The sequence below is a fragment of the Colias eurytheme genome, chromosome 27, assembly GCF_061535395.1.
Source record: "Colias eurytheme isolate Ceu_HAF_F1 chromosome 27, ilColEury1 Martin Lab GWU primary, whole genome shotgun sequence".
Classification (NCBI taxonomy): Eukaryota; Metazoa; Arthropoda; class Insecta; order Lepidoptera; family Pieridae; genus Colias; species Colias eurytheme.
In genome coordinates, this window is record NC_143006.1 from 6,018,107 (window position 1) to 6,033,295 (window position 15,189).

Sequence of the window (15,189 nt, forward strand, 5' to 3'; positions counted from 1 at the left end):
GTTTGTGTAACTGCTCTGTAATGATTAGTACCTATTCAATATCAAAAAGGTTTATTGCAAGGTTTTTTTAATAACACATTGTATTTACATAAAAGGTTCATTAGAAGGAGTTTCGGAAAGAAAGGACGCCTACGTCCCACACAACATGATGTCAATACGGCGAAAATATACAATTTATTTATTCATGAAAAAATCGGATTCCAATTTCCTGCTGTATCGGAAATTTTTCTTTCCATCAACTTCATTTTAAATGTCATATTCTATACTATGGAAAATACATAATTAACTTTATTTCATGGATTTCGAGGAAGCAAAAAGTTACTAGAAATTATAGGTACAATTATTGTCATTGGTCCTTATTGTATTACAATATTGTACTCTATGGATCAGATGCCAAAGTACAAAGTAATAATCTTCGTGGTCGCCGGTCGCTGTTCCTTGATATCGCCTAAAGAAACAAACACAATGAAACAACAATAACACATACAAGTCTCATGTTACCAAGCCGTTATTAGATAGGTATTACAAAACGGACATACTTACCATAGCCTATTTCGTGTCGAACGGTGTTAGCCTTCACTATAACCGGTGTCTCTTTAAACGCTACGCCCGTTTCCTTTTCATTACTTTCGTCTTTAAAATATTCCTCGAAAGTATTCTCAGTAAAGAAATTAAAATCAATCGCAGCGCGTTTCATTGTTGGTGTAGCGCTACTTGTTAAATCTACCTCAAATTGTAGCATTTTGGCCGGTGACATCACATCTAGAGGCGATGGTTTCACAAAACCATCGTTTTCTATCTTGGCCAGCGAAAGTTTGAGCGAATTGACTGGCCTTGGACTTTCTTTTAAGTCTTTATCTGTAAGCTTTGGTGTCTCCGTAATAGCTGGAGATTGGTTCAAGCATTGTGAATCTGTTTCTAGAGTGGGTGATTTATTTGTCAGCGGTGTAACTGGCGTTGAAGGTGTCGTATTAATGTTTGAGTCAGGTTTTACGCTATCAATTGATACGTCCCTGTCCCCAATTGTTACATTTTCCCCAATATCAGTTATGTAATCTAAGCTCATACGAAACGTATCGTCCGGCAAGTCTAATTGCTCCGATATAAAAAGTTGATTCGAACTCGTCGAATCGCTCCTAGGTATTTCTGAATTTTCCTTTATAGGCGATTCCATGTTGAATGTTTATAATGCGCTGAAAATATTGTTTTATTGCATTCATAAGATGTTTAGATGTCCTTGAAATTATCTAACTGATCGATAAGCGAATTCTACATCACTGCTCGTTCACGCAAACATGCGCAAAGCAATCTTTGTTTGTGTGTGTTGTGAGCTGTCAAACGAGTTTATGCGGCTGTTTTTCCTTAGAATTACTCGACTATGAAATGACAGATAGTAACACAATTGTACTTTATTTCTATTAGTCTACAATTAGAAACTACACAACTCGTGTATCGCTATTGTTGAACGAAAATTATTATCGCGCCATACGTATCTATAAATAGAATAGTATTATCGTCACTTGCACTGATTTTGCCCGCTCTTTTTGTTCGTTCACTGCCACTGTTGTTTATTATTACGTCCAATAGTGTCAACACCTCACAACAATGTTCAGACCGTGTAATCCGTGTGTTTATTTTGTGTAAATGTGTTTTATTCAACGTTTCTACTGCGAGATACGACGCCGTACCGCGCTCCCAAAGACGACTGCATGACGTACGAATGTCAACAAACAAGAATCAGCGCGAAGCAAGTTTACAATTTCCGTATAAATATCTGGAGCTACTAATGAAATATAACAGAGAAATAACAAGAATCAGAAAAATTAATCCTTCACTTTAGTAATCACAGTCGGTAAATGTTCTTATCAATAAATTCCTGTAATTTGAAAACATACATGTTGGCGCGTTTTCCAATTATGACAACTTGTTAGGTGCACTATACTAGCTGTCAAAACGTTTCTGTACAAAGAAATTTGAACTCTACGATAAGGGAATATGAGCAAATTTAGCATATTAACAAATCTAGACAGTGGGCCGCGGCCATTGTGAAAAGGAATATGTCAAGGTCAATACAGTACCGGGTTTAGAATTAGTTTAGGATACAATTATTTTAATTAAAGCTTATATAACTCCGTATCGGAATTGGAAAATTTTAAAATACTAATTGATACAATATAATGTAGTAATGTACCTACTCAATATAAAATAGAGGTTTTCTTGGCTTTTCCTCTTATACACGGAAGAAGTTATTTATATTTTATCTATTTTTAAATTACGTAGTTCTAAAGGTATTTGTATGAAACAATAAAACAAACATATTTTATTAATTATTTATTATACAAACAAGCATTTATTTGAACTTTTTTTTCTTGCCACCAGCACCATCTGTCGGTCCTGATTTTCGTTTCCCGCCTTTTTTCCTGTCCGCCATCTTATGTGAATTGACGTTTTGTTTTTTGGTGAATTTATTTTTCCCGCCTTTCTTGCCGAGGATAGTTTTATTGTATCCTTTGATCCATCGGTCACGTTTTTCCTCCCAAGCTAGTTGTTTTACACTGGAATTGTCTGTGTTTGATACAGCTTGACTTGAACCTTGTTTTTTATTTGTTGCTGTATCTTCGAGAAGTGTTGAGAATTCTTCTGCTGATGCGAAAAGTGAACTGATATCGTCGCCTCCTACAATTAAAAATACAAGTAAGAACTAATTTCTTAATTTAATTTATTTAATCACCTACTACAAAAAATAACAAAACAAAGGATTACTATTATTGACTGAAAATTTAAGTTTTTATTTAGATTTTGTGTAAAAAATATAGTATGTACTTTAGTTTAGTTCTGTTCTATTCTGTTAATAATGTTAATTGTATTTGTAAGAGAACTGAAATATAACTCAATTTGTATTGAAGTAAACACAGTAATAATGTGAAGATAGATTAACTTTAATCAAGCTATAAACACATAACATAATGAACAATTGATAACATACCTTTCAATTTAAATTTCTTATTCTTAGATTTCTTGCCCGGCACATCTATAACGTCTTCGTCATCACTGCCTTCTAGTTGTAATTCTACAAAAATAAATTCAATGAAACAATTATTGACAATGGCAAAAAATATCTATAACTAGCTTCCGCCCACGGCTTCGCCCGCGTGGTGTTTTGATAAAAGGTAGCCTATGTTCTTTCTCTACTGACTACATATTCTCTATGGGAGATTTTAATGCCCAAATCGGAACTCCTGAAAAGTACGAGCGACCTACTGCAGGCGAGTATGGTTATGGTATTAGAAGCGCTCGAGGTACACGACTGATTCAGTACGCACAAGAATATAACCTAAAAATAATAAATACAATGTACCAACTAAAACCTAAAAATCGTTGGACTTGGATCTCTCCTAATAGAAACACAAGGAATGAAATTGATTATATTATGACGACGAAGCATCGCTTAATCACCAAATATGAAGTACTACCATCTTTCTCTTTTGGATCAGACCACAGATTAATAAGGGCAACCATAGACCTCAAGTCAACGAAGAAAAGCAGACGGACTTTTTCTAACCTGTCTAATAAGCTGAAAACCCTACCCGAACAAGAATTATACCTTTCGAACCTTAGCAAATTTATACCAGATCTTATAATGACTCAAAATATCTACAACGCGCAGGAGTACTATCAACAAATTATCCACCACATAAAGTCAAGTCTCACAAACATTAAAGGTTTACAAAAGAACAAAATACTATCTGAGAAAGCGCTAGAATTGATGAAAGCAAGATGTATACTACAAAATAAATCTAAACTAAATAAATCCGATAAAGAAAATTTAAAAAAGCTCTACAAACTTACCAACAAAGAAATAAAAAAATGTTACGATACCTATAGAACAACAACTATACAAAGAAAACTCGAAAATTCTAGATCTGTTAAAAAGCTTACAAAGAACTTAATAAAACCAAAACATGGGTACCTTTTCTGCAGTCTGGCAATAACAAATGCAAATCTCGCACAGAAATAATAAAAAAAGCTACCGACTTTTATGCTAATCTATACAGTGAACCACTCACACAAAAGCAAACCAAGGCTGATATCCACTGTACAGACACAACTCCAATCGCACAGTTTACAGAAAAAGAAATATTGAAACAAATAATGAGACTTAAACCGGAAAAAAGCCCAGGACCAGATGGGATCACTAATGAATGTATCAAGGTTGCAAAGAATCTGCTACTGACCCCAATCACTATCCTATGGAATAAAATTCTTGAAGATGAAGCTATACCGCACCAATGGTTGGAATCTGAAATCACACTGCTATACAAAAAAGGCGATCCAGCAGACTTGGGTAACTACCGTCCTATAAGCCTTATGTCCTGCTTTTACAAACTCTTTTCTTCCTGCCTGCTTGAAAGAATAGCCCCCGTTATCGATGCACATCAACCGATCGAACAAGCCGTTTTCAGAAGCGTTTTCAGCACATTGGACCATATCCAAGTAGTAGACCAGGTGATTGAGAAATTCACAGAATTTAACAAGCCCTTGTACCTAGCCTTCGTGGACTACAAAAAAGCTTTTGACACAATTACACACGAAAGCATCTGGGAATCACTGAAAGCAATTAACATAAATGGAAAATATATTAATATTCTAAATAAAATATACAACAACAGTACAAGTAGAGTCAAGCTGGATAGAGTCGGCGAACCATTCAAGATTAAGAGAGGAGTCCGTCAAGGGGACCCAATTTCGCCTAAATTATTCATAACCGTCTTACAACACGTATTGGAAAAATTACCGTGGTCTAATCGTGGCATTAATATGAATGGGAACATGCTTAGTCATCTTAGATTTGCCGATGACATAATATTGTTCGCGGAACACCCTCACCACCTAAATAAGATGATCAATGAACTCAACCAAGCTAGCAAAAATATAGGATTGGAAATTAATCTTGACAAAACTAAAATAATGACTAACCACACTGCGACGCCCATCTTACTAGATTCCCCTCTCGAGTACGTAAATAAATATATCCACTTAGGCAAACAAATCTCGTTTAGTAAGGAAAGAAATTTCGAAGAAGTAAACCGAAGAGTGGCGATTACATGGAGCAAGTTCTGGAGCTTTAAAGAGATACTTAAATCGCAACTTCCGCTAGCAACTAAAAAAATAGTCATGGACACAGCACTACTGCCCTGCCTTACTTATGGTTGCCCAACATGGACCTTCGACCACATAACCAGAAATAAAATCCAGACTACCCAGAGAAGAATGGAAAGAAGCTGCCTAGGCATCAAACTTAAAGACAGAATAAAGAACATCGACATTCGGAAAAAAACAAAAGTATGTGATGCCTTGGGTTCTTCACTGAAGGGAAAATGGATGTGGGCGGGTCACTTGGCCCGTTACAAAGATGACAGATGGACCCTAAGGTCAGTGAAGTGGTCGGGGCCAAGAGGCACCAGAACAAGAGGTCGACCAAGGGCCAGATGGGCTGATGAAATAGTAGCAGTTGCTGGCAGAAATTGGCTGAACTCAGCCCAAGACAGGGACAAGTGGCATTCTTTGGGGGAGGCTTTTACCCGTACGGGGTCCATAACTTAAGTAATTTAATCTAATTTTTGTTTTTATTTTCCCTTATAGTGTACTTAAACTAAAACAAAAGCTGTAATCAACTAACTAAACTGTAACTTATGGATCAATAAAGCTTATTTATTTATTTATGTTCTTTCTCAGGGTCTAAAGATTGTCTGTGCCAAATTTCATCAAAATCGGTTTAAGCGGGAAAGCGTATCAGACAGACAGACAGAGTTACTTTCGCATTTATAATATTAGTAGGGATAATATTGCAAATAGGAAAGATTCTATCTTTTCATTATTACGATTTAAGTAAAACTTTTTTTACTATTTGAAAGATGCATTTTTACCGATATCGTTAAAATAATGTTATAATTTTTATGCAGGTTTAAATCAGGATTCTATTATTTGATGAAACACCTTATTATTTAAAATTCATCTAAATCCTTATATATTTAATATGATAAAGCATATAATATATTGTATTTCTTTAAAAAAGTTATTTCTGTATGATTCTTCTAAGAAAATCTAATATCTATGTAAAAGTAAACAATCCAGTTCTATAAAATAATTACCATCATCTTCACCAGACAGTTGTGGTTCATCATCATCACCGGAAATGTCCAATTCACCATCACTACCATCTGTAATAAATTTTGATATGAAATATTATATTTTAAACAAATAATTAAATCTGTTCTTACTCAATATAGTCCGGCTAGTAGCGCATAAAAATGATTCTTCTGAAGACAAATATTATACCGATGGCATTTTTTTCTTGTTAATATGAATGCAATCTGCTCTTGGAGATCATTCCCGCAAATAAGGGTCGTGTCAAGTGTCGTAAATTTCAAATTATCTATTTTGACGATTCAAAAGCGTTTCTGAAGGAATTCTAGTTGTATAAATATATATTTGAGTTTAGGTAAACCGCTAGTAATGATTCTTCTTAACAAAATTATAATTTTAACACAATTAAATTGAACTGCGGTTGTAATTCACTTACCATCTTTATCATCATCATCATCACCGCCCATCTCATCATCGCTGCTCTCATCACCTTTCTTTTTCGGTTTTGTCTGTTTGGTTGCTTGCACATCAGCAAGGAAGTCGAGTTCTTCGTCCGATTCTAAAATATGATTATTGTTATTTATTTTTATTTACAAATATTATAACTATGATATATATTTTAATACATATTTACGTTTTTCTGTTTGTTTGTGTAGTGTGAGTGTGTGTACGTACATGTGTGCGATGTGACAACGTATAGTTTATACTTCTATACTAATATTATGAAGAGGAAAGGTTTGTATGTATATATGTATGTATGGTTTTCACGCATAAACTACTGGACCGATTTTTGATGAAATTTGGCACAGATAATCTTTAGACCCTGAGAAAGAACATAGGCTACCTTTTATTGCGAAATATGTACCACGGGCGAAGCCGGGGCGGACCGCTAGTATTATATAATTAAGTTCATGTGTGTTTAGGTACGTGCATCTATGATTGCTGCGTGCGTGTGTGAGTTCTTACGTGTCTATTTACGTATGTGCTTAATTATATTCATGTGTATGTTTGTTCATTGTGTATTTACGTGTGTGTTTAATTATATTCATGTGTATGTTTGTTTGTACCTTCTTTCTTAGTCCCAGTGACTGTATCCAAATACTGTTCGAAGTCCTCGCTAGTGACTGAGTCGTTGTCGCTATCGTCATCTGAATTCGATGTTGTTCGACGCTTTTGTAGGAACCTGTGTATAATTTCAATATGTATGATGAATATTTACTTAATATTATTTATAATATGTGAACGAGTGTTTGACTGGTTTTTTTCTTTCATGTATTGTTGTTCAGAATAGAGCTACTTGTAAACGCAGTGAAAAATATTATTTTGATGGGATTTTGTTATCTACGCGGGCGAAACTGCATGTAGCTACAAAAATATCAATTTAGTTGTGAGGTATTTATGTTTCCGATAGATTAGTATATTTTAGTTAAGAAAATAAAAATATGAAGGTATATAATAATACTTACTCATATAAGAATTTCTCATCCACGGGTATTCTTGATATATCTTCATTCAAGTAGGATGCCGAGTTCACTGGTACACTTTTTATACCTAAATATAGAAAAATATTATATTACCAACATATTAAATTAGTTAACACTGCATTTTTATTGCAAAATTTCAACATTATTATGATAACCCATAAATTTCCATTTCTAAGAAAAAACACAGTCTTATAAATCTTGTGAAACTACAAAATATCACATAATTTTTGAACATTACTGAAATATCATTAAATATAAACGTAGTCAAGCCATTTAACCCTTAAACTTATTTCAGTTACTTCACCTTAGTTGACACTAAGACACTAAAAAACACTTTAGACACTAAAAACACACCTTTAGCCAAATAATTCTTTCGCACTGCGAATTTCGGATGCGACCCTTTAACTTTCTTCAATTGTCCTTCCTCTTGCGCATCGGCTCGTTGTTTCGGGTTCTTAAACACGAAACGGTCCAAGAATCGAATCCCGGAGAAGTCTTTTAGCGGATCACCGCTGTATTGGATTATTTGGTCTGAAATTAATAAAAAATATAAATTTATAAGGGCCGATTTTTCAATGCTTGGATAAAATTTATTCGTCGAATAATGTATAAAACTGCCATTTTAAAAACTTATTCTAATTGCCCGTATTTGACAGTTTACGTGACATTTTAATATTATCGTGTAATACTTTATTGGACGGATAAGTTTTATCCAAGCATTGAAAAATCCCTAAGTGTATTAATTGATCAGCAAAATATACACGCATAACTACTGAATGACTACGCTAAATTATACTTTTAAATTATGTGTTTTGGTCGTAATTCCCACAAGAAAATCAACAACAACAAGAATATTTGGTTTTTTGTATATAGTTGATTCAATATTTTCTGTAAATTTATTGTAAATATTATAATAACCATAAAAACTTGAACTAACATTTAGCAAAAATAAAACTACTGCATTAAAACAAAACTTCCCACACTAAAAAAATCCCAAGCAAAAGCTAGCATACTCACTATTCAACAGTTTCTCGGCAAACATTTTGACAGTGGGGTGGAAATGAGCAGCCAGGGGTAGTAATTCAAAGTATACGCTACAAGAGGCCCCTGAAAACGCGGGGTTGCGAGCCATGGGGTTGTATTCTGATAGTACCTGAAAAAGTATGAAAAATATTTTTTTTTATTGTAGAAAATCACTACATAGTATTAATCAAAATCGCTTTCTCTGACCCTTTGTCCCTATGTATGCTTAAGTCTTTAAAACTACGCAACGGATTTTAATGCGGTTTTTTTAATAGATAGAGTGATTCAAGAGGAAGGTTTTAGTATATAATTTATTATGTTTTAGACAAAGCGGGCGAAGCCGCGGGCGGAAAGCTAGTACTTAATAAATAAAAAAAATCATGGTTATGCTACACGGTCATAATTTGGATGGGTGAGCATTTTTTTTAGTCACTCTTTAGCTTATTTGAACGGAACCCTACCCTTGTTTCAAAAGGAAATTGTGCAATTTATATCTACATATTTTATTTCTCGAATTTGTGTGTGTGTGTGAACAATAAAGATTTCATTCATTTATTCACTTGACCGATTTTTAACTTTAAAACTCACCCGTTCCATATTAAGTGTTTTCTTCAATTGTATCTTAGTGTCCATTTCTCTATCTCCCCCTTCTCCCCCCTTTTCCCCTACGCCCTCCGGTTTAACCCTCGCATGGTACCACCCACTTATGGCTGATGTGTGGCGTTTTTTGGGCTTAATATTACCGTCTTCGTCTATTTTTAAGTCTACGTAGGTTTCTTCTTCGTCGTCTAAAAGTCAAGAATTAACTGTTATATTAAATAGTAGTGTTCAGTTAAAAAATTGCGAAAGAGCCTTATTAAAATTATTTCGAGTGAGTACACGTAAATTATTTGTAGGTTATAGGGGTAACAGAAATACTTAAGTTAGTAGAGAATGTTAAATTTTTCGGAATTTTTTGATTCGGTCGCCGCACTCGATAAAAGTTATGCAATAGCTTAAAATACATATCTTACCAATCAAAAGATCTTTTTTATCTCCTTTTAAAAGATCAATTTTCTTATACTCTTTCTCTTCTTGAACGATTTCTTCTTCTTTCTCTACACTTGTGTCATTTAAGTTTTCTTCTGTCACAGAAGTCTGTGAATCGTCTGCATCTATATTTTGAACTTCTGGTTCTATTGTTTCCTTTAGGAGAAAATGGATTTTCTATTACATATTGTATGACGTCATTATTTAGAAACTTAAAATTGTTTGTATAGATTTTATAGAACTGCTACATTGAAGTTCGATAAAAAAATTGTCCGAAGCAAAACTCTTCCACTGGGCAGAGTTTTATATGCAATGGAATTTGAGCATTATTTTCACGAAATAAGGTCTCAATTTGAATTGATATTTTATACAACACCACTCGGACAGTTTTTGACGATCTTTTAATATGTAACTGTAAGTCTAATTACGTAAATTATGTCAATGTATTGATAGTAAAATTGAGTAAACAAGAAAAAAAAATTGGTTGCCTGTAAAGTAGGTATACGGGCGAAAGTTTTACGTGACAACGACTTTTTATGTCTGTCTCTCTCGCTCTTAGGCGCGCTAACCATGCCCGAGTGGAAGGGACGCGTGCCTCTCACTCGCTCTCATTGTGAGCGGAGCGTAACGCAGTTTCTTGAAGTATCACCCGGCAAACCAATTTATAAGACGTTGTCACGTCAAAATTAACACTTGCTTTTTAAGTACAAATATTTTTTTACAGCATTTACCAGCTATATGACCTAACATAGAAATGTACATACCTCCTTAACCTCCCGTTTAGTCCACACAAGTTTCATAGCCTCTTTCTTATTACTATCTTTCAAAACTTGCGATATCAAGAACAGCATCCCGCAAGCCTGCGCAGGAGTCATGTGCCCGCAGAGTTGTAACAATCGCTTAATAAACGCAACAACGCGATCTATGTTTTTGTCCTGCTTCAACGACTTGTAAATGAGCGAGAAAAGTAGTGCTGAGTGGGAAGTGCTGAATATTTCAGCGTTCGTCAGTTTACGGTATAGTGCAGTGTAGTATCTGAAAATGAATTTTTAAATAGGATTACAAGCTAATTCCTGCGACTTTACCCGTATTGAAGTTATAATAATTATTTGTTGACATTTTATGTGTATAAAGTACCAGATTGACTAGATGAATGAAAAAATGACCATGAATGATGTACCAGGCTACTATAAAAGGTGAGAGATAACTCATATCTATATGAACTATCATCCATCCACAGAATCTCTTTTTCCTTGCCCACCTTCACTACATAAAAGTACCTATATCACCTATAAAATTATCTATTAATTTGGTGAAAGGAAAAATGAAGTACCAGGCTACCATAAAAGGTGAGATCTAACCTATGTACATAATATATGAACTTTGAACCCAATCTCTCTCTTTCTTTGCCCACTATCACAATGTGAAAGTACCAGGCTCTCATAAACTACAGGAGCTCACCTATCAGCGCCAGTCTTGTTAGACCCGCTCACATGGTACAGCAAAGCGAGCGCGTGTATGGCAACATTGAGTCCCGCCAGGTGCACGAGCTTGTGCATAGCATCTATATGTGCGGTTGTGTCTGTCAGTCTTTCTGCGTCCGCGAACGGGTACGCACGTTTAACGCCTGTTAGGATGGCTGACATTAGACGGGAGTCGATGTCACCCTGGAAAATTAATCTCAATTTAGTTAATGTATTTAATTTTTAGGAATTAAAAGCGTTTTTGTGGATTTCAAGTACTTTAATTTAAGTGTAATATGCTGATAAATATCTAGTCGCCACGGTACAGGTAATGGGAAGAAATTCCCTTCTCCTGGTCGATCTTTTCAATTCTCTAAATTTTTTCACAAATTGAGAATCAAACAGTTAAAAGCGTGACTTAAAAATTATAAATTTTTTTTCAAAATATGCTCTAAATAAAATAAATTAAAAAACTCACCTTTTTAATAGATGCTTTAAAGAATGAGAAATATATCCGTATCAGTCCTTCTGCTATCTTCGAGTCATCTTTGCCCAAATAGAATTGATTTAGAAAACATATACCGTAATATTGCGCACGCGGCGATATGTTTGAACTGAAATAATTTAATTATCAAAAAATGTCCGCATCGAAACACTGCCTACGCGTTTACTAGGCAGAGTTTTCAAATGAGCGATACAATCGATTTTCAACATTACTGCCCCAAAATAAACTGTTAATTTCAATGAATGTTTTATACAACGCCGCTTCAACATTTTTTAACTATCTTTTATAGGCTATTGTGAATCTTGTTGTTTATAATATGTCAATGAAACTTTATTTTATCTCAGGAATATCAGGATATACATTTTTATAAGTAATATATATCTCTAGAAGAATTATAATAAAAAATATCTACATCTTACCGAAACAGCATTTTTTCTATTTCAGCAAGTACAACACTCTTCATGTTCGGATGGTTGAATAACAGCTGACACAAATGATAGATCACTTTCGATGCGACTGCTTGCGACGGATCACCGAGTTTGTTGATTATATTGTTTAGTAACATCTAAAATTGTGGATATGTTATAAACATGTAGTTTTCTTGAACAGAGATTTTATTTTACTAATAATGTAAGGTAGTTTGTAAGGTATTAAAAAAATATATTTTATGAGGGTAGTTATACAAAAAAAAATAGATATCTTCATAAAATTACAAGTCTTAAGAATTCATGTGAAATTTACCAGAGTGCATACTTTTAAATGTGCAATTTTTTTTGCAAGTATGTACTTCTATTAAAAACAAATCAATTTTTACATCAGGCACATAAAAACTTTATGTGGCTAGTTATTATTTATTACCTTTTCTCTTTCAGGATGATGCATGAGTAAATAAGACATAGCGCTGACAGCTTTTTCCTTGTTAGTTTCCACAGAATCGTGAGCGAATTTGTTTAGCGCTTCCACATATGCTGCAAATAAAAAATTAATGAATTACACATCTTTATAGATGTCAAAATATAATTAGAAAAAAACATGGATAAGCTAGCAGAGTACGCCAGCGATGGAATTTCGATAAACAGTACGTAAGTGAGGTAATTGCCTGACTCGTGTCTGTGAATGATCAATACATAATATAAATTATAATCTATTTTAGGTGTGAAAGTGAAATTGTGTCCTTTTTTTAAGTTTATTGCCCTTAGAAAATACATAATATAGCTGAATAATTAGAAATCCTTTTTATAAGTCAGTTATCATATACATAATTAGGTGTTGTTTTTCTAAAAAACATTTTCTATGAAAACATGAATAAACTTACTCCCATACAGTTCTTTCAACTGATCTTCAAAGAACCACAGTTTAAGTATATTGCGTCTTGTCTGTTTGTTACCAGACGTCATTTCGTCCAAATGGCCAAGTGCGTGTTGCTCGAATGTGCGCAATTTCGCGTCTGGTATTAGTAGATCGGATATTAATAGTTCCGATAGAGCATCTGAAATAACGTATGTATTAAAGTCTAATATTATAAATCTGAAGAATTTGTTTGTTTGAACGCGCTAAAGCGAACGCGCGTGTTGGATAGCACATTTATCAAGGAAGGCTATAGGCTATATATCATCACACTAAGACCAACAGAAGCGGAGCTACGCGGGTGAAACCGCAGAGCGCAGCTAGTAAAAGATAAAATTTTTTTTTTCTCATATTTCAGTCTGCAGGATTCAAGCTAAGTACAATGTGAATCCAATGTGTAACCACACATTGGACTCACATTGAACTTAGCTTGAACTTTTATGCAGTTGAAATATGAGGTTAAAAAAATATGACATGAAAAAAATTTATGAGATTTACCCAAAAAAATCTCAGTAGGTAAATAAATTTCCTCTACTATTTCAATCCAATTTTTTTATATTTGAATGTTTTGCAATCAAATTTCTGTTAAAAAAATTTAAGTGATTTATACATTTAATAATCTGTTGATTATTATCAATTGATTTACAAGTTTTTACTATATTTGATGGCAACACTTACCTATAATAACAATACCATCCTTCTTCTTAGCTGGTTTTACATTGTTCACCAAATTCCTCAATGCTGTTAAGTTATAAACTGGGTTATCCTGAAAACATAATTTTAAAGTGAAACTTTTATTACATGGTCTCAAACTGTTTGGTCTGTGTAGCGCATGTCGCGTGTATCGCGGCTGCCGAGTAGGTATACCTACTCGGCAGCCGACCGTCACGCGACATGTGCTACACAAAGCAGTGTTCGGAACCGTTCGAACAGTTTCACTTTTACCGTGGTTTCATAAAACCACACAAAATTTTTTATTCATAATATCACATTTATTTCTGTTACATGTAAATACATAAAAAAAATTAGCAAATATTATTTTCTTCTAAATTCATTATGTGTATGGATAAATCGAATGAGTGGAATATTTATGTGATATAGCATAAAGAAGACACTTATTAAATATTTTTAAACCTGCAAATCATAAAAATAGAAACATTTAGTGCCCCATTTATTAGTGTATGAATTTACCTGTATAAGTATAGTAGCGGCTGCTACTCTATCTCCTATGGTACCTTTATTAAGCAGAGTTCTTGCCCATTGGTGGTCTGAAGATCCGCTTCTGTTTGTCTCTAGAAAATTCAATAATTATAATAACTAATGTTTGTTTCTTATCCTTTTACATTGGCCTATATTATACGCTTATTAAGAAATCAATAGTTTGTATTAATATCAAGTATCAAAACTATAATTTGTACCATTTATACTTATAATTTTGTAACAGATTGTATAGTCCTAAGTAATAGTACTAGTTCAAGAATACAGAAATAAAGATACTTATTATAGAGTGTAAAAATAAAACATAATACTCACTTGTTTCATAAGCTAAAGTGTCTCCATGTAATGCACTGTTTGCCTCCTTCCTAAATTCTTCAATTTCCATATGGGATGGCTGTTTACTGATTGTAGGCTCTTCTGGCATCTAAGAAATAAAATCTGAGTCAAAGTATGACGAAGGTTTTTAACAGTACATACTTCCGTTTTTTTTAAGGTTTGGAGTTAAGCCTATTGATAAAACGACGAGGTCTAATTTAATAAAGTATTTTACCTGTTGATACCACTTCTTTTTCTCTCCATATTCGAGATTTTCAGCAAAATTCTTGGCTATACCATAACCTTTCTTTTGATCTGCATTTTTGTCGACTTTACCGAAGTTTGTGTATGCTTCGTCTACTAATATGTTTTCCTCAAATCGTATGTGCTTCATTTTATTATTTGATTATATTTCAGTCATATCATATACTTTTTAATGAACACAAAAACAAACACACGTGAATCGTCTTCACGTTGGGAAATGACAATTGGTCGACTAATGTCACACTGACAATATTATGACATTTTGGTTTTTTTCTACATCTTGTACACGGAGCCAAGGTCTAATGGGTAATGATATAATCTGATAAAATAATATATGCGTATAATTATTATTTATTAACATTACAAGCTTTTAATGATTAAAGTTATTTGTAAG

The 15,189-nt window shown here is 33.7% G+C and overlaps 2 protein-coding genes across 2 annotated transcripts; both read right to left on the reverse strand.

Moving 5' to 3' along the window:
- Positions 1-386: 386 nt before the first annotated feature.
- LOC149896934 (uncharacterized) lies at positions 387-2,164 on the reverse strand. Its single transcript, XM_090117079.1, has 2 exons — positions 544-2,164; positions 387-448 (listed from the first exon to the last, which is right to left on the reverse strand). Exons 1-2 carry the CDS (start codon positions 1,172-1,174, stop codon positions 387-389), a joined length of 693 nt encoding a protein of 230 aa, XP_089973205.1. The 5' UTR covers positions 1,175-2,164.
- Positions 2,165-2,318: 154 nt separating this feature from the next.
- Noc1 (Nucleolar complex protein 1) lies at positions 2,319-15,023 on the reverse strand. The gene is made up of 20 exons (XM_090117219.1): positions 14,767-15,023; positions 14,532-14,640; positions 14,190-14,290; positions 13,677-13,764; positions 12,967-13,140; positions 12,510-12,619; positions 12,071-12,216; positions 11,625-11,760; positions 11,145-11,350; positions 10,448-10,718; positions 9,668-9,839; positions 9,243-9,442; positions 8,649-8,784; positions 7,986-8,162; positions 7,614-7,698; positions 7,215-7,330; positions 6,584-6,706; positions 6,153-6,221; positions 2,987-3,070; positions 2,319-2,676 (listed from the first exon to the last, which is right to left on the reverse strand). The coding sequence occupies exons 1-20, from the start codon at positions 14,923-14,925 to the stop codon at positions 2,351-2,353; spliced, it is 2,988 nt and encodes a 995-aa protein (XP_089973345.1). The 5' UTR covers positions 14,926-15,023; the 3' UTR covers positions 2,319-2,350.
- Between the last annotated feature and the right edge of the window lie 166 nt (positions 15,024-15,189).

Excerpts from the sequence above, each read along its gene's own strand:
- LOC149896934 (XM_090117079.1), bottom strand. The coding sequence starts at position 1,174 with ATGGAATCGCCTATAAAGGAAAATTCAGAAATACCTAGGAGCGATTCG. Across the intron at positions 449-543 it reads TCGACACGAAATAGGCTATG|GCGATATCAAGGAACAGCGA; the intron begins GTAAGTATGTCC and ends TTGTTTCTTTAG.
- Noc1 (XM_090117219.1), bottom strand. The coding sequence starts at position 14,925 with ATGAAGCACATACGATTTGAGGAAAACATATTAGTAGACGAAGCATAC. Across the intron at positions 12,217-12,509 it reads ATCATCCTGAAAGAGAAAAG|ATGTTACTAAACAATATAAT; the intron begins GTAATAAATAAT and ends CCACAATTTTAG. Across the intron at positions 7,331-7,613 it reads GATGAGAAATTCTTATATGA|GTTCCTACAAAAGCGTCGAA; the intron begins GTAAGTATTATT and ends AATTATACACAG.